Source organism: Acinonyx jubatus, chromosome A1 (assembly GCF_027475565.1).
Source record: "Acinonyx jubatus isolate Ajub_Pintada_27869175 chromosome A1, VMU_Ajub_asm_v1.0, whole genome shotgun sequence".
Taxonomy (NCBI): Eukaryota; Metazoa; Chordata; class Mammalia; order Carnivora; family Felidae; genus Acinonyx; species Acinonyx jubatus.
The window spans coordinates 209,371,250-209,394,367 of NC_069380.1; the positions used below are offsets into that span (position 1 = coordinate 209,371,250).

The following is a 23,118-nucleotide window of genomic DNA, read 5'->3' on the forward strand; positions in this document are numbered from 1 at the left end:
TAAAAAGAGTCTCTACTTAAGTCTCACACCATATGCAAAAATGATCATGAAGTAGAACACAAACTTAAATGTAAAATGTAAAACTAAAAAACTTTTAGGACATAAATAGGAAATTTTAAGTATCTAGGGCTAGGCAAAGAGTTTCTAAACTTGGCATCAAATGCACAATCGATAAAAGGAAACATTTAAAACTTGGACTCATCAAAATTAAAACTTTTGACTCTTTTAAGAGGATGAAAATACAAGCCACAGCCCAAGAGAAAATGTTTGCAAGCCCTATGTAGTGGCTTAAATAGTGTTCCCCTTCACAAATTCAAGGCTTCTATGAACTTCAGAATGTAACCTGTTTTGGAAATAGGATCTTTGCAGATGTTATTAATTAATAATTTTGAAACTAAATCACCCTAGATTTAGGTTGGGCCCTAAACCCAATGACTGGAGAGGGAGATTTGGACACAGATCAAAGAGAAGACCATGTAAAGATGGAGGCAGAAGTTAGAGTCGTACTGCCACAAGTCAGGAAGCCTGCAGCCACCAGAAGCTGGAAGGGGCAAGCAGAAATTCTCCCCTGGAGACTTTGAAGGGTTCAGAGTGCTGCTGACACCTTGATTTCAGACTTCCGTCCTCCAGGACTGTGACAGAATAAGTTTATGTTATTTTAAGCCACTAAGCTCACAATAATTTTTATGACCTACCTAGGAAATGAATACTCCATATATCCAGTAGAACTAAGCATCTAAAATATATAAGCAACTGTCAAAACTCAAATAGTAGGGCGCCTGGGTGCCTCAGTCGGTTGAGGATCCAACTCGATTTCAGTTCAGGTCATGATCCCACAGTTCCTGAGTTTGAATCCCCTGCTTGGGATTCTCTCTCCCTCTCTCTCTGCCCCTCCCCTGCTCATACTCTTGCTGTTTCTCAAAATCAATAAATAAATGTAAACAAAACAAAAACCTCAATAGTAAAAAAACCCAAACAGTACAATTAAAAAATGAGCAAAAAGGAGAAATTCCACCAGAAAAGACATACAAATGGCAGATAAGCACTTGAAACTATATTCAACATCATTAGCTACCAGGGAAATGCAAATTGAAATCGCAATGAGATGTCACACAACAATCAGAATGACTAAAAAAATAGTGGTGACCCCAAATGCTGGCAAGGTTGCAGAGGGATTGGATCATTCAGACATTGCTGGTGAGAAAGTAAAATGGTCCAGGCACTGCAGAGAATAGTTTGTCGGTTTTTTAAGCTGTAAACCTACAACTACCGTATGATCCAGCAGTCGTACTCCTGAGATTTGTCCTGGAGAAAGGAAGATTTACGTTCACACAAAAACCTTTACGTGAATGTTTATAGAAGCTTAATCTTAATAGCCCCAAACTAGAAACAATCCAGGGGTGGTGTCAACCCAACAGGGTGAATGGTTACATAAACTGGGATGGACACATATTATGGAATACTAGTTAGCAATAAAATGAAAGATACCCCATTGTTTCTTGGAAACATGTTTTTTTCACTGTTTCATTGATACATACAGTGACCTGATGAATCTTCAAAGAGTTATGCTCTGTGAAAAAACAGCCAGTCCCAAAAGGTTACATGCTGTATGTGATTGAAATGTCAAAATTGTAGAAATGGAGAACGTATATATGGCTGCCAGGGTTTAAGGATGGAATGGGAGAGGGAAGGAAGTGGGTGTGGCTATAACTGCAACATGAGGGATCCTTGTGGTGATGATAATATTCTGTGTCTGGACAGTATCAGCATCAATACCCCAACTGTGCTACTGGATTATAGTTTTGCAATGTGTTACCATTGGGGGGAAGGTGAGTGATGGATACAGGGGACCGCTTTGTTTATTTCTTAAAACTGCAACTGAACCTGCAATAATCTCAAAATAAAAAGTTTAATTAAAAAAAAGGCATCAGGACATATACAGATAACCTAAATAAAGACTTTTTTTTATTTAATCTTTTTTATTTGGGCATAGTTGACACACAATGTTACATTCGTTTCAGGTGTACAACATAGTGATTCAGCTGCTCTATAGGTTATGCTATGCTCACCACAAGTGTAGTATATCTGTCAACATACAACCCTGTTACGGTATCATTGACTGTATTCCCTGTGTTGTGCCTTTTATTCCCATGACTTAATTAATTCCATAACTGGAAGCCTGTATGCGCCACTCCCCTTCACCCATTTTTACCTGTATCGCTCACCCTCCATACTCCTGCCCTTTGGCAACCACCAGTTTGTTCTCTGTATTTACACGTCTGATTCTGCTTTTTGTTTGTTTGTTTATTCATTTGTGTTTTAGATTCCACATATGAATGAGATCATATGGTATTTTTCTTTTTCAGTCTGACTTATTTCACTTAGCATAATACCCTCGAGGTGCATCCATGTTGTTGCAAATGGCAAAATTTCATCCCTTAATGACTAATATTCCATTGTGTGTACATATACATATACACACACACCACATCTTCTTCATCCCTTCATCTATCGATGGACACAGGTTGCTTCCATATCCTGGCTATTGTAAATAATGCTGTAGTGAACATAGAAGTATGTATCTTTTTGAATTAGAGTTTTCAATTTCTTTGGATAAATACCTAGTAGTGGAATTACTGGATCACATGGTATTTCTCTTTTTAATTGTTTGATGAACTTCCATACTGTTTTCCACAGTGGCTGTACCAATTTACATTCCCACCAACAGTGCATAAGGGTTCCTTTTTCTCTACATTCTTACCAGTGGTGAGAATCTTATCTTTTTGATTCTAGACATTCTGACCAGAGTTAAGTGATATCTCATTGTGCTTTTGATTTGTATTAAAACAGCATCTTTTAAATGCCCCCCCCAAAAAAAAAGTTTAGAGTCACTGATAAAAAAGAGAAAGTTGAAGGAACACATAAGCTTGAGTTTGAGGGATAGAAAAATACTTGAGCAAAACAAAACCAAATGAAAGAAGACTTTAAGGGCTTCCTAAGAAACTTTTGCTCATAGTAAAAGATACTTCTGGGGTATTTAGTTCTTCCTTTAGCTATATAGTCCTAATTGTGGACCAAACTGAGAAACACTGGGCAGATTAATGAAATGGCTGCAGCAATCCAAGAATGAACAAAACAAAACTGATAAACCAGTATCCCAAAAAGACACTCAAAGATTAATAACAAAGATACCCCATTGTTTCTTGGAAACATGTTTGTTTCATTACTATGTGTGATGCAAAATAGAAAGTAAAGTTAACTAACTTGTGCTATGGCCTTATGTGAATAATTTCACTTTTATTTTGAGAGAAAACTTTTTGAAAATCCATTCCTGAAGACCCTGGATTATATCAGCCATTTATACCTGAAGTCTCTCACCACCTTTATCAGACTCCTTATGTAAGTGCCCAACAATGAAGGTACAATCCCCAGAGGAAATTTAAAAACTTATTTGAGACCTAGCATCCTTCACTTTTAAGTAATGAAAATATAACAATATAGATGAACACTTAAAAGGCAACATTCACCCAGTATATCTCCCCCGCTTCCAGATCATGATATATTTCATTACAGATCTTTGCATGTTAAATATGTGAAATTGGTATTCCCTAAATGGGTTTTAAAAGCTCACAATCATATTTTTGAGGTTTTTGTTCTCTGCTATTGCTTCTCCACCATAAAATGAATAATAAATCACAGGAATGAAAGGCAGCACATAAGTAATAGAATCAATGATATTGTAATAGCGTTGTATCAGGACAGCTGATGGTATAGCTACACTTGTGAATACAGCGTAAGTATAAACCTGTCAAATGACTACGTTGTATACTTGAAACTAATGTCACATCGTGTTAACTATACATAAAAAATGAATAATAAAAGGCATGGAATGGATCTTTTCCATCAAAGGATACCCCGAAACCCAGGTAATTAATTAATTGCTATTTCACATCTGTAATTTGGCAAACTCGTGTAACAGGGGTTGAAACTGAAGCATGAGGTAAAGCAGGCCAATCCAACAGCCCAGGAAGTTGTTTGAGCCTGTAGACGGCTCTGTACTCCAAATTGCTCTTCAGTGTCCATCCCATCTGCTAGAAAGTAACTTCCTGGATGCAAACCTTCCATCCCTACGACCCCATGTGCTTTCCTTGGCCTTCACTTCTCATTGACCCACTGTTCCCATGTGGCAGGAGCATTCCACCCATTTAGACCTAGTAGACACAGTCCAGAGGGACATTTTCAGTAGCACTGCTTTTAGCTCATAAGATGGGGGAAGAATGGGGTGATGAAGCTGGAGGGGGGAAATCCTAATGCATTAGAAACTTTAGATGGAACAAAATGAGCTTCGGGGGAACTGATATATTTTGAGTGTAGGTGTGAATCGCCCCTGTGTATAAGATCCAGCAATATGTCTTCTTGTATTAGAATATCCAGTGCTGGAAAAACCATGATTCATGCATATTTTTGAACCATGCTTGCAATTTAGGGTTCTTACTAATTATTCCGCAGGTGAACTTGTGGAGTACTTCATGAGCTAGATAAGAATGGATTTGCAACAGCATAGGGAAGACCTGCTTGGGAAGAAAGCTTTCATTGAATCGCATTCTTTCTGGCTGGGTGATAAGAGTTTTGCAGATTAATTCTCTGAGTCCTTTGTGAATTTTGTATTCATGTGGAATGTGATCGGAGTCTGTAAGTAAGTTGATAACATCATAATGCATTAAGCAAAATACAAGAAATCTTTAAAGCCCCCAGAGACTATTTTCTGTAAGAGTCACTAATGTTGATCAGGAGATTTTAGTAAAGTTGCATATGAGCTTCCCTGTCAGATGGGCTGAATTTCACTTGCCGAGTAAAAGTCCTACTTTCCCCTGTTCAGATTTGGAGAGTTAAGCCAACATCTCTGGGTTGCAAGTATGCCTGTTGTAAGCAGATCCCAGTGGAGAGAGTTCTTGTGGGGACCTCTGATGGCATCCTGGGCTGATCCTGAGGACTCAACTTATAAACAGACTTCTGAATCTGCTTCCATCCCAGGCACCCCTGCCATGCCGGACAAGCTCTTCTGGGTCATTCAGGGCTGCTTTACCTGGTCAGCCCTGGCAGTGGGAGGACCAGGGAGCAGGCTGAGTGAGGCCTGGGTAAGAACACTGCAACAGCAGGGTGAGCTGCAGAAGACCTACTCTTGCCACTAACTAGCTGTGGGACTTTCGAAAAGTCTCAAACTCTGAGCTTCCTCATCTAGAAAAGGGAAATAAGCTAGACAAGGATAAAAGCAACAATAAGGGATTCCCGTCATTCACAGAGCCCTTATTATATGCCAGGCACTTGCCAAGTGGTTTTCAGACTCATCCATTCAGATCTGACCCTAGCACAGTGAAGACCTCTGCACTTTCCAGGAGAGGAAACTGAAGCTGAACCCGTTTCAGTAACTCCCAGATCACGAAGTGACAGAACTGGAATGCAAGTCCAGATCATATGTCTTCAAAAACCCTGCTCTAATCACTGGGCTGTGAAGTCTCCCTGATGTCTCAGATACTGGAGAACTCCCATGACAAGACTCGAAAGAAACCCAGTCACTCACAGCTTGTGGTCTTTGACAAAGTCTCCCATAGGCTTACCCTTTCATGCTCTTCCTCAAATGATGATGAAAAGGGAGAATGAAGGTTTGGGGGTTTTGAGCTGTGGTTACTAAAGCAGGAGGAAGAAGATTGCTTAAGGCAGGGTTTACCCTCCTGACTCCAGACTCCTAGAAAGCCAAACTGGGAGCTTCTAGCCAAAGAGAAGTTTTGGAATTGGCTGCATGGTTCCCATGGTTGCATATTTGAGGCCAAGACGTGCTCAAAATATCCCTCTCCACCTTCACAGTCCCACTTGGTAAACACATGCATTCTGTACAAAAGTGGCTCTCGGTGGGTTATATTCACCTTGAAGAAACTGTGGTTTTCTGTTTCATGCCAGCCTCCTTAATGTTCTTGTGCTTTGTGCCCTCCTGCAGCTTTGGCATCCAGCATGACGGGAAGGAAAATGACTGTGAGCCCGTGGGCAGGCACCCATACATCATGTCCCGCCAGCTCCAGTACAATCCCACCCCACTGACGTGGTCCAAGTGCAGCAAGGAGTATATCACCCGCTTCCTGGAGTAAGTGACAGTGCCTTTCAGGACAGCTGCACTTGGGTCTCCTTAAACTGGAAGTCAGTCTGAGTTTTTTGCCTGGGCCCTGGAAAAGTCTCAGTGCCTCTCATAGGTCATAGTATCAGGTGGCATCAGAAGGGGTGGATTTCACTTCTGCTTTCTGACCCTGAAATGTGGGTGGGTCCTGCCTTCCAGCCACAGCCAGGTGAGCATCCTATCCCCTTGCTTGCTTTTGCTCACGGTGGCTCTTTATGATCTGAGTGTGTGTTAAGTCCCTGGAAACTGGCCGGCACAACTAGGATTTATGTTATAAGTGATCGTGGAAATCCCTCTGATGATTTACTACTGTTCTTGTTTTCATTTTAGTCGAGGCTGGGGGTTCTGTCTCGATGACATGCCCCAGAAGAAAGGCTTGAAGTCCAAGGTCATTGCTCCTGGAGTGATCTATGATGTTCATCATCAATGCCAGCTGCAGTATGGCCCCAATGCCACCTTCTGCCAGGAAGTAGAAGTAAGTGTTGGGTATCTTGGTGCATCTGGTGGCTATGCACGGAGTTTAAGGGCTCTAGCATGCTGAAGGAAGGGCCAGGGAACTATTTGGTAATCTGAAGAGCCAGACACAGAAATGGAAACCTTCTGTTTATGGCAAAGTGTTTGTAAGGCAGAAGGTGTGAAGTTGGGGGTCATTTACATTCCTTGACCCAGCCTCCTTGGTATTCTATGGAGATAGCAATCCTGTGCAAGTGGGTGGTGGTGAAGAAAATTTTGTAGTGATTTTCAGGAATCACGGCGATTCTACACCTGCAGACTGTAGCAACCTAAAGTTGCTCCCTTTCCTGAATTTCCCGTCTGGTGTAGAGAAACCCCAGATGCCAAGTAGGAATTAGTTTCATCCCAATTCATTCATCTCCTTTACTTTTATTATCCATCTAGTAAATCAAGCCCTGACATTTAACCTCCTAAAGAGTTTGTGGCTTTGTCCTGTCGTCTTCATTCCCACTGTACTGTTTTGATTCAGTCTCTCATCTTCTCTCCTTGCGACTGTAATTACCTCCTACCCAGTCTCTCCTTCATTCAAATTGTTGCTCAGGTTATTTCAAAAAAAACACGGAACTAACCATGGCTCTGCTCCACTGTTAGGGTTCATTGACCATGGGATAAAGCCCCAGCTCCTATGTGTGGCATTCCTTTGTGATCTGAACCTTGCCTACTCTCTGAGTGCGTCCCTTGTCGTGTGAAGGTACCAGTGTTAACACATAGACATGGGCAAGGCAAGACACATTCAACCGTCCTCAGATTCTGTGCTGTTAGTGAATAAAAGGTAAAAAATAAGCCCTCAAAAATTAATGGAATAAATTCTCTCTCACCTTAAGGAGCTTGTGCTCTGGTGGAGGAAGCAGACAGAACAATTTCAATACAATGAGATAACACAAAAAGAGACATGTAAAAAGACCTTTGAAGAGGAAGTAAATAACTGTGCTTAAACACAATGGGCAAGACTCAATAGAGAAGGGAAAGTTGGGACAGAAATCCCTCAAGCCTCACTCCTAAATGGTTACCAAGTTATGCCAGTTCTACTTCCTAAATATCTCTAAAAAAAATCCATCTATTCCTAGGTGGCTGAAGTAGGTCTTTGATAGGTCTCCTTTCCTGGAGTTGAACTACCTCCCTCAACTCTAATCCATCTCCCCAAATACAGCCAAAATGACCTTTATAAATGGAAATTGGATTGTGTTCCTCTCAATAAAATATTTCAGTCTCCCCATTTCCTACAATAAAGTTTACATTCTCTAAAATGGCTTCAAAGGGGCCTCAGGATTCATCCTATCTCTTGTTCTTTGGCCTTATCTCTTACAATATTGTTTTGATTCTCCATTCTCTAACCTAGAATTCCAGTTGCATGTATGTTGGTCTTAATCACTAATCTTCCATATCTTGGGATCCTGCCTTCATATTTTTTGTCTCTGCAGTTTGTGTGATTTCTTTTTCTTTTGACTAACTAGTTCTCTCTTCAGACACATCTACTTCTCTTTTTAACCTTTCTATTGAAATTTTAATTTCATTGATGGTATTTTTTTTTTTACTTGTGGCAGTCTGTTGGTTATTTTTCTAAGTTTTCTCTAACTGTTATGGTTTCTTGTTTCTAATTCAGGCTTTCAATATGATCTTTTGTTTTTTAATCATATTTGAGACATTTATTTTGCAGTTTATGTTGGATAATTCCAATTTCCAGAGTCTATGTGGGTCTATTTTTCCTATTTGGGATTTCTTCTATGTCTTGCTTATTATAGATTATTTCCTTTTCTTGATTTTTGTTTTATTGTGAGTTCTTGGTTGTGAAACTTCTTATCAGGTTATTCCTTAAGGCTCATATTCTTCCAGAGAGGATTTTGGATTAGTTAAAATAAATTATCGGTTGGATGTTATGCAACTACATGGGTCATGGTTACAAAATCTCAGGGGTAACATTTACTATTTCTTCTAGAGTTAGGGTCAAAACAGATTTTTCGGCTGTGTCCCCAGGTTTCTTTTAGTCCATCCTTTCACACAAGGGCTAGTCCTTTGGGGTTATGGTCTTTCTGAGGTCTCCAGTCCAACTTCCCATGCTACACAGGCCCAGGACATTGTCACCAGTACTCAGGTGACCATTAAAATTATAATCTAAGTGACCAGGTTTGTATCTCTAGATGCCCAACATTTCTGCTACATGTTTAGCCTCTGAGGATATCTCTTACTTTCTTGCCAACTCAGGAACGCATTTAAAATATTTAAAATATTTTATCCACAACTTTATATGTTTTACAAAGGTAAGGAGTTTTCAGGGTATCCTGTGGTTTACTAGAAACAGACCACTCTGGCTATCTCTGGTCAGTTACTGTTTTATACTCTGTGTTTATTCATATACCAAACAATCTCATTCCCTGAAAGTGCTGTGCATTCTCTACCACCTCCAGAGCTTTGCAGGCTCTGGTTCCTGTGCACCACCCCTCCTATTCATCCTTTAGGTATCAGCTTAAATATCATTTCACATTTTATTCTGTATTTTCTTGAACAAAGACTTTGTTAGACTATATTATAGTTGCTTAAAGAAAATTTTTTTAATGTTTATTTATTTTTGAGAGAGAGACAGAGTGTGAATGGGGGAAGGGCAGAGAGCGAGGGAGACAGTGAATCGGAAGCAACTCCCAGCTCTGAGCTGTCAGCTTAGAGCTCCACATGGGGTTCAAACACAGGAACCATGAGATCATGACCTGAGCCAAAGTCAGGCGCTTAACCAACTGAGCCACCCAGGCACCCCTGTAGCTGCTTTCTAGTTGTCTGTACCCTCCCCTACTTTATGTAAGCTCTCTGAAGGAGCTTTTATTCCTCACTTTTAGCAGGGCCTAGGACATAGATAAATGGATAATAGAATGAAATCTTGAGATAAATGAATGAAGACTTCAGATCCCTGCATATTGCAGCCAAGATAACCTAATCCTTTTAAATTAAAAAAAAAAAAAACAAACAAACACCTAAAATACCAGAGAATACAGCTTCATCCTCTTTTATTATAACTTTTTTTTTTTTTATCTTGAAAGCTTGCAACTCAAAAAAAGTTAGAAAAATAGTACAGGGAGTTCTTGGGTACTCTTTACCCAGCACATCATTCTTTATGAATGCATAATGAACTTATAAGAAAGCTTTAAAAAAAATCCTCAGGAAGAAAAAACTAAAAGGGAATGATACGCACATTGAAGCTGATGCAGAGAAAAATCAAAGGGCCTTGATTTTAACATCCAGTGGCAACAGATGATGACGTCTTCACATGGAGCAGAGCAGGGAGCTGGAACTGAGACCCCTCCTGAAGCTGGGGGCCTGGAGGAGCTATGCCTCAATGAGACAGGGGGCTAGAAGAAACCACCGCCAGCAAAGGTAGATGGCAGAGAAGCTTCTCTTATCTCAGCTTGCGTTTTGAGGGGGGAGTGATGCTGGTGGATAACCATCTCACTAGAAAATACTTTACCATAGGCCAGCCTCATACGGATTCAGAGTTCAGATGTATACTCTTGTGTGGCTGGAGAACCCTCATGCCAAAAAAATATAAGATGAACATATTTCTGATCTCAAAAAACTATGGGATGCCTGGTAGAAACAAAGATTAAAAACCTGCCCTGGAGAAACCAATGCTCAGCTAAAGATGAACAAAAATCCAATAGATAAAGCTTCTGATTAGATGAATTCACCAGCTTCTAATTCAAAATTTAAAACCATCTATAGCTAAGTGGGGGAGAGATCATAAACCCTCAAGAACTATGGATAAGTATTTCAGGTAAGGATAATAAAATTAATACGTAAAAGAAGAACTACATATGAGAAAAGGAAAAATACACTATAAGATAATTGTAAGGTAGATATGAAAAATAATTACAACTGCTAGAAATGAAAAATATGATCATTGATTTTAAATTCCGTGTTTGGGTTAAACAGCAGATTTGGAAATTAGAGCTGAAAAAACTACTTCCCATGTCACTTAAGTATTTTCAGAGCTGTGTGATGGAGAGGCTAGTCTTTTCCTGATAGAAATCCAGACTTTCTCAGCTTTCATATATAAGAAAATTGAGAGTTAAAAAAATATAAAAGTGAAGTTGAGACACGAAGGACAGAATGGGAAGGCTCATCACTGACAATGAAGAGTTCCAGAAGGAGAGAATAGTGGTAACTAAGGAAAGGCAAAGTTTACAGAGAGAACGATTGAGAATGTTCTAAAATTGTTAAAAAAAAAAATACTTGAAATCTTATTTTAAAACACAGTGACTCTAGAGCAAAATTAAGTAGATGGAATTATGGATGACCAGTGTATAGAAGAAAGGCTAAAAGTTGGATAGGAGCAGTAGAGCCATTTCTGATGGCATGTAAGAATCTTGTCAACCTTCCCTTTTTCCTCCTCCAGGAGGAGACTCATTTCACTCCCTGGAGGATAAAACAAGCTGGCTACTCTGAGTAATAAGTAAATAAGCTTAGGTTTGTAGGTGGAATAGTTTCCATTGCTTTCAGCGAGCAGGCTCAAGTTATAACCACCAGCTGTTTGTAATCAGATTCCTTCATTCATGGTTTGCGCTGGCCTTTCATGGCCAATGTCACCAGTTACTCTGCCTGAGGTCAGTGAGACTGTGTCACCCCTACAGAAATTAGTCTCAACTCTTAGGAAATGTGTTTTATCTCCTGTTTTCTTATCACTTAGTAGACCGTACCAGTGTTTGTGAATGACGACAAAATCCGAATTAAGTTTGAATTGAGAGTTCTCGAATGATCATCTTTTATCACTCTTCCTCACTAACAACAGTAGCACTATTTTAAGTTTGTAGGTGACTTGAGTGTATAGTTCACCATCATTGCAGAAATGCTTTTGTGCAAGTTTTGAAAATGCAAAAAGTACAGTTTCACATTTGTTTTCCAGAATGTCTGCCAGACTCTGTGGTGCTCAGTGAAAGGCTTTTGTCGCTCTAAGCTGGACGCTGCTGCAGATGGGACACGATGTGGTGAGAAGAAGGTGATTGGCAGGCTGAGGAAGGAAGGTGGGAGGGTGGTGGGTTCTTGGGAGGAGTAGGGAGAGGGCCCTGGAGAGCAGCTGTCTGGGTGAATGGAGGTCACACAGTCAGACTAGCCAGAGGAAAAGATCTTATTTCCATGATGTCTTTTGAGCCTTCACTGGAGACGGTGGAGGAGAGAGGGCTGAGACCCAGTTCTACACTTCACTTGCAAAACATCCATCCCAAATTTTCCTGATGAACTTCGGTGGAATTTGTGGTCAATAACATCTGCTGAGCTTATGATCAGCCTTCATTTGGAATCCGTCCACTCCCCCCCCCCCCATGTTAAAAATTGAGAAGGCAAGCCAGTGGCTTCTTCCTTCCAAAGATGCTGGATTTGGGCCACTGGTTTTCTTCATTTTCATCATCTCATTTGACTGCATTTCTTGGAGTTCTTCCCATTTAACTAAGCAGGAAAGCCAGACACCCAAGAATTCAGATGCTAGAAATCTTCCAGACTGCTTGAGAACAGGGTAATATGTGCTGCTCACCAAAATCAGTTGTGTTTGTTGTGAGCCCAAGATTTAGGCATTTACTGGGTATCTTTATGCAGCTTGAGTAGCATCAGACCCATCACTGAAATTATAGAACTTGGTCACAACACACAGTGACCAGAAATAATGAGGAAAAGGGGGCAGCAGATAAAATATGCCCAAATCATCTAACAACCAAATCGCATTTTCTTTTGTTTCTTTTTTGTATTCTCACCTTCCTAAACTGATAGTTGTTGAAGGATTGCCTTGAAGAGAGAGGACGGAATTTTTTCTGAGCCACTTGAAATGCTAGAACTGGAAATAATCGAGTTACAGGAAAGCAAAAATTGTTCTGGATATTAGAAAGCACTTCAACTAGTGTCTTTGTTTTTGTTTTTGACAATAAGTGGATTTTTGCAAGAGTATGAGTTCTCTGCTGTGAACTCTAAATACCCATAGAGGACATGGAGAAGTGTTAACCACAGTGTCAGTCTGCAAAATGTTTGTTTATGGTCTGTAACAAGATAAGGGACTTGCAGCAGAAGGTCAATCAATTACATTAGAAAGCAACTGTGTTCCTAAGCATACTGAGCTGCTTTTCGTAACAAGACTTTCTCAGTGAAGGAGGAGGTGTGTGGATTTACATTCTGGCATGCACTTTGAGGAACATTGAGTAGCATTGGCTAGCTACAATACGACACCATAAAGTTCCATTCAATTACTGACATTCTCTGATTCAAAAACTCAAGATTCTTGGGGAAATTTTTTGTGAGCTCTTTGTTCTCCATATGATGTGTGACCACAGGAAGCCTGCTTGCTCAGGGAGAATTGGGTTTCGACTTCTGGGGTTCTTGGCTCAGCTCGCAATGGGAACCTTTGTGATGTATGCCTGTCCTGTTTCTTCCCTTTTTAGTGGTGTATGGCTGGCAAATGTATCACAGTGGGGAAGAAACCAGAGAGCATTGCTGGAGGCTGGGGCCGCTGGTCACCCTGGTCCCACTGTTCTAGGACCTGTGGGGCCGGAGCCCAGAGTGCAGAGAGGCTCTGCAACAACCCTGAGTAAGTCTAACCAAAAATATTTCCCTTCGTTCCGGGAGTGCCGAGACCAATCTTGGATAGCACGATGTCAGTGACCCCCAAGACTCTTAAGGGAAATAAAATGGGTTCCTAAAGACAAAAGGGAACCAGAAGATTCTTAGAGGGTGGAAGAAAACTGGTTCTGTTTTGTTTTATTTTGGTGAGACACTGGATTCTTACTAGCACTTGGATAAGTAAGCTGATTCCATCATTTGGAGAAATAAGCACATTTTCAAAAGTATCATCTATGTGAAAGGTCCTAGGAGATTATGCAATTAAATCCTTCTAGATAACATCACTCTATCACTGAGAGATTACTTATACTCAATTTTGCTAATAATATTGTAGCTTTTTTCCAATCATAATGAATGCATAATTTTATAAAAATAATTTTCTTCCCTTAAATAACTAATAAAATAGTACATTTTTTAAGATAATTATTTTTAATGTTTTAGATAAGGATTTTATAACCATAGACTTCCATATTAGCCTGTTAAAGGCTCCATAGAAGTTATTTCACAAAGCAGCTTTCAATTTTTTAATTAAAGTGCTTAACCCTTTCAAATTTTAAATTTGTATAATGATACTATATATGAATTACATTTAAATTCCCTTGTTTTCCAAACATATATTACATTCTTAACTTCATTATTTCTTGGTATACTAGTTCCCAAGTAAATTTTTTTTTAATTTTTTTTTAATGTTTATTCATTTTTGAGAGACAGAGACAGAGTGCGAGTGGGGGTGGGGCAGAGAGAGAGGAACACACAGAATCCGAAGCAGGTTCCAGGCTCCGAGCTGTCAGCACAGGGCCCGACATGGGGCTCAAACTCACAAACTGTTAGATCATGACCCGAGCCAAAGTCGGACGCTTAACCGACTGAGTCACCCAGGCGCCCTCCAAGTAAAATTTTTAAGAAGTGTACATATGATGCCTTTGGTAAGTAAAAAATATATTAAGCTTCTTTTGCCTAGAATTTCATTCTGTATTGAAGGGTAAGAGTCACACTTTTTAGAAGACTAATTATAAATGTGATTACAGTGTCCTCATTATCTCAGCTCCAAATATTACTTCTCCTTTTTTATTAATAATTATATTACTCTATGTATATATGCATAAATTTAATAAATATATGTAACAAATTTCTCCTAAGGATTAAGTTAATATAAAGACATTAACTCAATACCTACTACATTAAACTGTCAGTGAATGGTATATATTATAGTAGTTATTATGATATCTTTATCATTTACCACACATAAAACTATATATGTGAGGAATTTGGATAAAATTTTTCTTAAATCTTACTCTTTGATAAAAGTTGCTTTTATTTAAAATTTTTAAGTTTATTTATTTATTTTAAGAGAGAGTGTGTGGGAAGGACAGAGAGAGAGGGAGAGAAAGAGAATCCCAAACAGGCTCTACATGGTCAGTGAGGAGCCCAGTATGGGTCTCAAACTCACAAACCATGAGATCCTGACCTGAGCCAAAATCAAGAGTCGGACTCTCAACTGACTGAGTCATCCAGGTACCCTGAAGTTGCTTTTGTTTAAATGCAAATTTCTGTGACTTCAAAAAATCAAAACCAGGAATGGAGTACTTTATTTTTACAGAAAATCTTCATTGTGATTTCCATTGTAGAGATGAGGAAATGCAGGCAATTTGCTCTGGGACCTATTTTCAGTGCTCTGTATTCAGCAACCACTCATCTGTAGCCTCTTGGTTGGATGGTTGGTGATCTGTGGTTGTCAGAAAGGGACATCTTTGTTGAGGGACTATAGGATGAATCTCTAACTTGGCTTAATGGAGAAAATGGCATTAACCCCCATCTTAGAGACCATAATTTGTCATAGAGTCTCCTCAGGTGAGTGACCATGTTTGATCTCAGTAGCTGGTTTGCTGAAGTTTATTGAAAACAATGACAATGGAAACATGGTCACAGATTCAGGTCAGAGCATGACTAGTGGACATTGAGACTGGATCCTTGATGTTGGTCAGATATCTAGTGAGAAGACAGCTGGGTTTGTAAAAGGCTTTTAGTGATGTTTGTTGGATGGTACGAACTGGAGAGGTGCTAAGTCATAGAGTATCACTCCATCATCATGAATAGAAAACCAATCTAATATCATGGACAATTCTTAGAACCTTCAACATGGAGTCAATGATTATGAACTGCCTTGGTCAAAGCTCTTTTATGTTCAAGGAACAGAAGTCTACCCAAACCACATTAAGAAAGGAGGGGAAGGAGGTATAGAAAACCTCATGGTTGTTCAAGAAGAACTTCATGAGAAGTACAACTGCAACCAGAAATGAACCAGATGCCAAGGCTTGAGGTTTCTGTCCCCCTAGATTGCATGGTCAGGCAATATAACACAGTGGATGAGGGCTCAGGCTGTGGATTAAGGCAGATGAGGGTTTAAATCTTGGCTCTCCCACTATCAGTGGGGCACTTTAGGCAGATGTCCTGCTTTCCTGTGCCTTTAGAATGTGATTTCATCTAGGCTGCTCACTTGGCATGCTTTCTGCCATTGCTCTGAGAAGCCACTTCCATGCATTCTTTAAGAACATTCTCCAAGACAATTCTTCCATGACTTCTTTCCAATCAGTCTTATTTCCACTGTTCTCGCCCTTCTTTAAACTCTTGTTGTATTTACAATCAGGGATACATAATTGCTCTTAAATTTTATCTCATTTATTATATAGATGATATTTTTTTCTCCTCAGCAAGATTATAAGCTTCTAGGAGACACAGGGCATCAGTTGCCCTTTTTTTGTACTCTCCTCTTCCTGAAAATGATGTTGAACACATGGTATTGTATAAATACTTGTTGATTATTATTCACAATAGTCCAGAAATGCTGTCATTTACTGAGCTCTTACCCTGTGTTAGCTACTCTACTAAATATGTGCATTATCTCATTCAGTGTTCCCATCATGTGAGTTAAGAACTATCATGCTCATTTCACACACACACACACACACACACACACACACAAAAGCTAAGGTAACTTGTTCAAAATAATCTAACTAAAATACAAAGTAAAGCAGAATTCAAACCCCAGGCTATTGAACCCCATTATGCTGCACTGCAATAGCAGACACAATACCTAATCTCAGATGCAGTGAGGTGGAGATAAGAAGGCATACATAGACTGTCTGGAGCTTTCTTAAAGGACAGAGAGTTCCTCCTCTTCTATGACAGCAGCTTTTTTTATATTTCTTCCTCCGTTTTTGAGTAAACAATTGATCCTGATGGGTAGGTTGTTATTGCCCGTAAGTGTATTGCAAAGGAAATAAAAGATTGAGAAGGATTATTTTTTTAATTTTTTAATGTTTCTATTTATTTTTGAGAGAGAGAGAGAGAGAATTAATAGGAGAGGAACAGAGAGAGAATCCTAAGCAGGTTCTGCACTGTCAGTGTAGAGCCCGATGCGGGGCTTGAACCCACAAATCGTGAGATGATGACCTGGGCTGAAATCGAGTTGGACACTTAACCAACTGAGCCACCCAGGCACTATTCTAAAATAAGATTAACTTATTCATTCATTGACTGTTTAAGAGGCTTCTGTACTCAAAGTATGACTTAGAGACCATACATGACATAGAACTTGGATTGGATCATTAGTGAGCTATGTTTTGGAATGATAAGTGCTGGAAGTAGATAGTAGGTTCAATCAACTGTCACTGAAAAGGAGAAAGAGACTACTTCTGGCAGAAATCCAAGAAGAATTCATGATGGAGACATAGCATTATTCGGTCCTGAAAGCATAGGTAGCATGTAGACATTCAGAGACTTACCAGAGGGGAAGTCTATCCAGAGGCACAGAAAAGAAACATAAAATAAGTCAGCCTGCCTCACTGAAACAGTATGCAAATGAAGGGGAGGGTGAGAAGTAGTTGTTAGGGTGAATTAAGTCAGGATCATGAGGGCTTTGAGTGCTAAGCTGAAGAGGCTGGACTTGATTCTGTGGTCATTGGGTGCCGTGAAAAGGGTTGAAACAAGAAACTAAAATAATTACATTAATCTAAAAATTAACCAGATGTGTGTACAGTAGATTGAGTGAAGGAAAAGATGGGTGGAGGGGAGACAGGAATAGAGTTAAAGATTGGATTAGTTTGGTGACTGTGGAAACAAAGAGAAGGAAGCAAGTACAAAGACATGGCTGGTGAAAGCATAAGAGACTGTTGAGAACTGAGAACAAACTAAGGGTTGATGGGGGGTGGGAGGGAGGAGAGGGTGGGTGATGGGTATTGAGGAGGGCACCTTTTGGGATGAGCACTGGGTGTTGTATGGAAACCAATTTGACAATAAATTTCATATATAAATAAAAAAATAAATAAATAAATAAAACAAAACAAAAAAACAAAGACATGGCTGGTGATTGGGCGGCTGATGGACAGTGGGGTCAAAGGAAGGCAAAGGATGGAGGCTTCTGAAATCTGACCACTTGAAACTTGCTAAGAAGGAAGTAGGGAAGGAGCAGATTTTGGAGGGAATATGATGTATCCCTTCTCAGTATATATTTTCAGTTTTGAAGGCCAGGAGGATATATAAATCAAAAAGATACACACAGTATTTCAAATTAGGCAACTATAGACCTGGGACTCAATGGTCATGGGCAACAACAACAACCAAAAAAATGTGTGAAATTGGAAGAATTGACGTAAAAGGTGAGTTGTAAGGGTAGAACAGGACATGGTTTGGCAAAGAACAGCCATGACCAGATGCCAGGGGATGTTTAAGGAAAAATGCTAGCCTTTAAGGAAACTAAAAAAACCACTTGTCTGTTTCATTCATAGACCAAAGTTTGGAGGGAAGTACTGCACCGGAGAAAGAAAACGCTATCGCTTGTGCAACGTCCACCCCTGTCGCCCAGATGCACCAACATTTCGGCAGATGCAATGCAGTGAGTTTGACACCGTTCCCTACAAGAATGAATTCTACCACTGGTTTCCAGTTTTTAATCCAGGTAAGGAGCTATGACAATATATTCCAGATCTAGGGCCGCAGCCACCACAAGAGAGACCACAGAATGTCTGGGATGCCCTGCAAAGTTCAACAAAGAGAGAATTGTACCATGAGGAGTTTTATACTTCTGAAAATGGAAACACGACCTGCTTAGGTTGATCAGCAAATGTTGAAAGCTGAATATATCCAACTCTGTGCTGAGCTCTGGGGGAGATAAAAGAGAAGCTTATCAAACATGGTGGCTCCCTTCAAAACATGGTGCAGCTAAGCAATCAATGAAAGTACTTGATTACTGATGAAAGTGCTCATTGATGAGAGTGTGAACTGACTATAATTTTGGCAGAAATTCAGAAAAGGTCATTGTAAGTTTGGACTAATTTCAGGGAAGACTTCTAAGGAAGTGTTGAGGACTCTTAAGCATGAGAAGTCTTACTACTGGAAGAAGAAAAAGGGAAGACATTTAAAATAGAGTCAGTAATTCCATTTGACAGGAGAAAAGCACAAGGAAAAACAGGATGATAAGAATGCCTTCATCAGAAATAAGTGAGACCCAGCTCTGGGCCAGAAATAAACTTTTTTTTTTTTAAAGTACAGGACAGTATAAGAAGGGTACAAAATAAAATGAAGTAATTAAAGGATGCTCATCAGGGCATGGTGACATAACTGAACTGCAGAATGGGACAACTTTGGCAATGCTACCCCTGTATCAGCACCAGTTACACCTTCTCTCCTGAAAATGAAGAAGAATCATTAACCATTAGCTATAGATTGGCATCAAAAAATATCTGTGCAGTGTGTTATTATTCAAGTAGACAATGAAAGAGAAAAGATTTTCCTGAGCTAAGGAGATTTGAGTCAGGGAGTAAAAAATAACTAACCAAAAAATTTTTCATGATTTTTTTTATTTTATTTTTTTTCAATATATGAAGTTTATTGTCAAATTGGTTTCCATACAACACCCAGTGCTCATCCCAAAATTTTATGATTTTTTTAAGTTTCTGAAAACACAAGAGGAATCATAGATGTCAGCCAGTGAATGAAAATTACATATGTGGACTGTTAAAAAAATGATATAGTCAATTGCTTTTGAAGGAAAGACTCAGTGGTGCTTTGCCCGTATTGGGTCCCCAAACTACCCTGAAGGCTTTTGGTTGTCACGAGCAATGTCTTCTCCTTGCCCCCACATTGTTGAGCATCATTCATTATTCTAGGGGGATGAGTCATTTGGTTACTAGTGCAATTCAGCTTCCTGTTCCTGGCATTTGAATCCAGCCAAACTCATGTGTGTACTCATGTACACACACACACACACACACACACACACACACATACACATACACACGCACACACGCACAGACACAAGAAACTAATGATGAAAGATACTTCCAATTAGTACCATCTATATTTATATTTTTGACATTCTCTATTATGTTGGAACTATTTAGGACAGTAGTATTATAGACCCCAAATGAGCAACCTTCCAGAACTAAGATAGCATAACTATCCCAGGGTTGTGACAGGGTCCGCCCCCTGCCTGATGCAGGGTGGGGATTGTGTGTGCTGAACTCTGACAGCTTGAGTAGCTGGGCTTAGAATAAAAAGATTTGGTTTGGCTTGGCTTTTCCTTTATTTAAAAAGCGTTTGTCATATGCCTCCATATTACATAGCAGAGCAATGGGTACTAAATAAATGAATCATGAAAGCAGACATAAATTTCACCCACTTTGGAGTGGTTAGTTTGCATCTGTCACTGATGTTGAGGCTGATATGAGGGAATTAAGCTGAGTGTCAACACTATATACCTGGGTTATCAGCCTCCGTCTCCATCCTGGTGGTTTTCTTGCAGGCTCCTGTGCCATTATTTAAGCATAATGACTTAGCTGCTCACCTGAGTAGCTACTACCTTAATCAACACACTGATTTCCTTCCCTTATTAAACTCTAACCTACAGAGTTTTTATTTGTTTAGTTGATGGGCACCCCTAGTAGAAAGAAGTATACTTGGTTGTTCATGTCAACAGCTAGGTATGGAGCATTTATTCCAGGCCAGGCATTGAGCACTTCCCCCTCCCAGCCTTACCATTAGAAGTTACCATTGGATAAAGTAAATACACAGCAGAGTATTCAGCCCACACAGTGGGCTGTGTTAAGTGTCTTGGTAAGTGACCTTCAGGAGATGCACTAACTAGCCAATGACAGAAGAGTCATAGATTTAAACATTTGGAATAATCGTAGAAACTCCATCAAATCTTGTAGTTTTCGTACTCTGCTGCTTGGAATCCCAGGGCTTCCCAAAATGCTTGATTCTACTTTCATTTTTCAAAAAAAAAAATGTTAAACTGGCAGTTAAAAGTGCCATAAAGAGCAATGCTTACACTCAAAATTATACATTAAGTTTTAACATATGAAAGGCCACAATGCTCTAAGTTACGCAGTCAAATTGATTTGGCTTTCTGCACACCTTAAAATAAAAGTCTCTCATGAACATAATTTAATTGAAAAATATCCTGGGATTGTAGGTTGAGTTTCTTTAACCTGTTCTCATTTGCAATTGTTTGTCTGTATGAGTCAAGATTTTTCAATATTGTGCAACCAAAAAACTCACAGAAAATAATTAGATGCTGCAGCCAATGTAAGTCTGTAACTGCCATCCATAAGCTTCATTTCAAAATTTTCTGTTTATCTTAAAAATTTCTTTAGATCCCACTGACTTATTTTTAAACGCTATGTACTTGAACTTACAAAATTTATGCTTAATAAAATCCTGACTTTATCTGTTTTATTTGCAAGATCTTGTTTGGAGAAAGAAAATTAATTCTTCTGCTTAAAAGATTTGAAAACTGCTAATCTAGATCAACTTCCTTTCCAATATAGACATTCTCTTAACCAACACTCCTGACAAAAAAAAAATTATCCAAACTCCGTTTGATCACTTTCATGTAGGCACCGGTATGAAGAGTTGCCACGATCAACTGCATTTTCTGAGCCAGTATTTATATCAGCATGAGACTCTGTATTGTCTCACTTATCCCCTCCCCACCCTTACAGGTAAAGAAGCTTAGTCTCAGAGGAGACAATGACTTATTTAAGGTTACAGGATTTTATATAATGGAGCTGGAATTGAAGCATAAGTCTAAGAAGCTGATAGATAGATAGATAGATAGATAGATAGATAGATAGATAGGTGATAGATGTTAGATAGATAGACCTAAACTAATTTGTATAGATTTCCAGGGGCTTCATTGACCTATGTTAATAGAAATGTGTTTATATTCTGCATCTTCTATTAGGAAATGACCAGAGCCTGATCTTGATGTCATCACTTTCCTGGAATCTCTCTCTCTTTTTAGGTCTTCATCTTTCTCAGACTACCTAATTTAGCCCAAATTCATTTAGGCTCATTTTTCAGTTGTTGCTTCTAGATATTTAAGCCTTATTAATGCTTGAAGCCAGTGAGGTTCCCAGCAAATGTGGAGGGTCTGACGTGAAGTTGAACCACATCTGCTCCTCGTGGAATAGGATCCTTCAGGAATACCTTTCAGGAGTTGCCGCAGTTAGGATTCCCTCGGAAGCAGACTCTGAGACAGGAGTAGCATACAGGAGGTTCAGCAGCTGTGGAAGAAGAGGGGGAAGAGGGAAGGAAGAGGGAGTGTGCAGGGGGAGCTGAGCTACAGTGCAGGCTCAGCAGAGGCCTTATCCTACCCCACAGGGCGCTCTGCGGCTGGAACAGGCTTTCTGGGTTTCCAGGTTGAAGTAGGAGAGCCAAACCTTTATGCTCCACGGGGACTGGTCCCTGCGTGTGGTCCACCCTGGGAAGGAGTGAGTGTCCTTGGTAAGGAAGCTCTCAGGGCTAGTGCTGGCAGTGCTCCCAGGAGCTGGAGGGATGAGTCCCAGCACCTGGGGGGCCTGGGTGGTGTGCATAGAGCTTATTACAGGAATACTTGGGATTTCCAGAGAAACGATCTTTAAAGAGAATATAAGTGTGGGGAGCAACTGGGAGATCGTTTAGCCAGAAGCCCCTGTTTTGACTAGTTAGGGATTCCTATGGCTTCAAGAGAGGAAATGATGGACTAATAAGGATGATGTTTGCAGACACCTCAAAGCCAATCACAACCCTCTTCACCCTCACTTTCCTCTACAGTAGAAGAGGGAAAAGGGAAAGACTCAGGAACCCATATGCCCAGGAAACCCAATCCAGACCAAAGAGATAAAGATGGAGTCCCCCTTGGATAAGGCTTCTGGGAGGGCTTTTAATAGGCACTGACCCCGCTGGCCCTCACCCCCTTACCTTTCTGCCATGAACCCTTCCCCCTCCTGCTGTCTGGGGTACAGCAGATCACACTGCAGCCAGAAAGCCGATGCCCCTGCTGAGATGGCTGAGCAGCAAGACTGGAAGGAGGAGAGATTTATAATCCTACTGATGAAGTTTTGGGGTGATGGTGGGGTCCAGAGCCGGTGGCCAAGAAAGAATTCTTGAAGACGTCTGGTGCAAAAAGGTGATTTTATTAAAGCACTGGGACAGGACCTGTGGGCAGGAAGAGCTGCACTGGGGTTGTGACGGGTAACTCATTATAGACCCTCAGGTTGGAAGGGGGTCAAGGATAGAGTAAGACTCTAAGGTATTTTGGAAGCAAGGTTTCCAGGACTTTGAGTGGCCAGTTGTTGCTAGGGAAACACCACTTATTACTGTTTAATAAAACCTCAGTCATGAGACCCTTCAGATGTATATGGCGGGGGGCACGGCCTAAGCTTGGAGTATGATTGTCAGCATATATCTTGGAGCAGTTGAGATAAAGGAAGTAGACTTACAGGATCCTCGAGGTTGGGATAATGTTAAGCTAAGATTCTCTTTTGCCCCCAGCAAAGTGTCATCATCAAGGTAGCTGAGCTCCTAGA

The 23,118-nt window shown here is 40.1% G+C and overlaps 1 protein-coding gene across 2 annotated transcripts in view; it reads left to right on the forward strand.

The window, feature by feature from the left end:
• The window catches only part of ADAMTS12 (ADAM metallopeptidase with thrombospondin type 1 motif 12), a 325,208-nt gene that overhangs the window by 208,176 nt on the left and 93,914 nt on the right, over positions 1-23,118 (forward strand). For both annotated transcript variants that reach the window (XM_053201656.1, XM_027075102.2), the window contains 5 exons: positions 5,996-6,139; positions 6,500-6,644; positions 11,571-11,663; positions 13,090-13,235; positions 18,055-18,224. In XM_053201656.1, the coding sequence (XP_053057631.1) occupies positions 5,996-6,139; positions 6,500-6,644; positions 11,571-11,663; positions 13,090-13,235; positions 18,055-18,224 (698 nt within the window). The remainder of the gene's footprint in view (positions 1-5,995; positions 6,140-6,499; positions 6,645-11,570; positions 11,664-13,089; positions 13,236-18,054; positions 18,225-23,118) is intronic.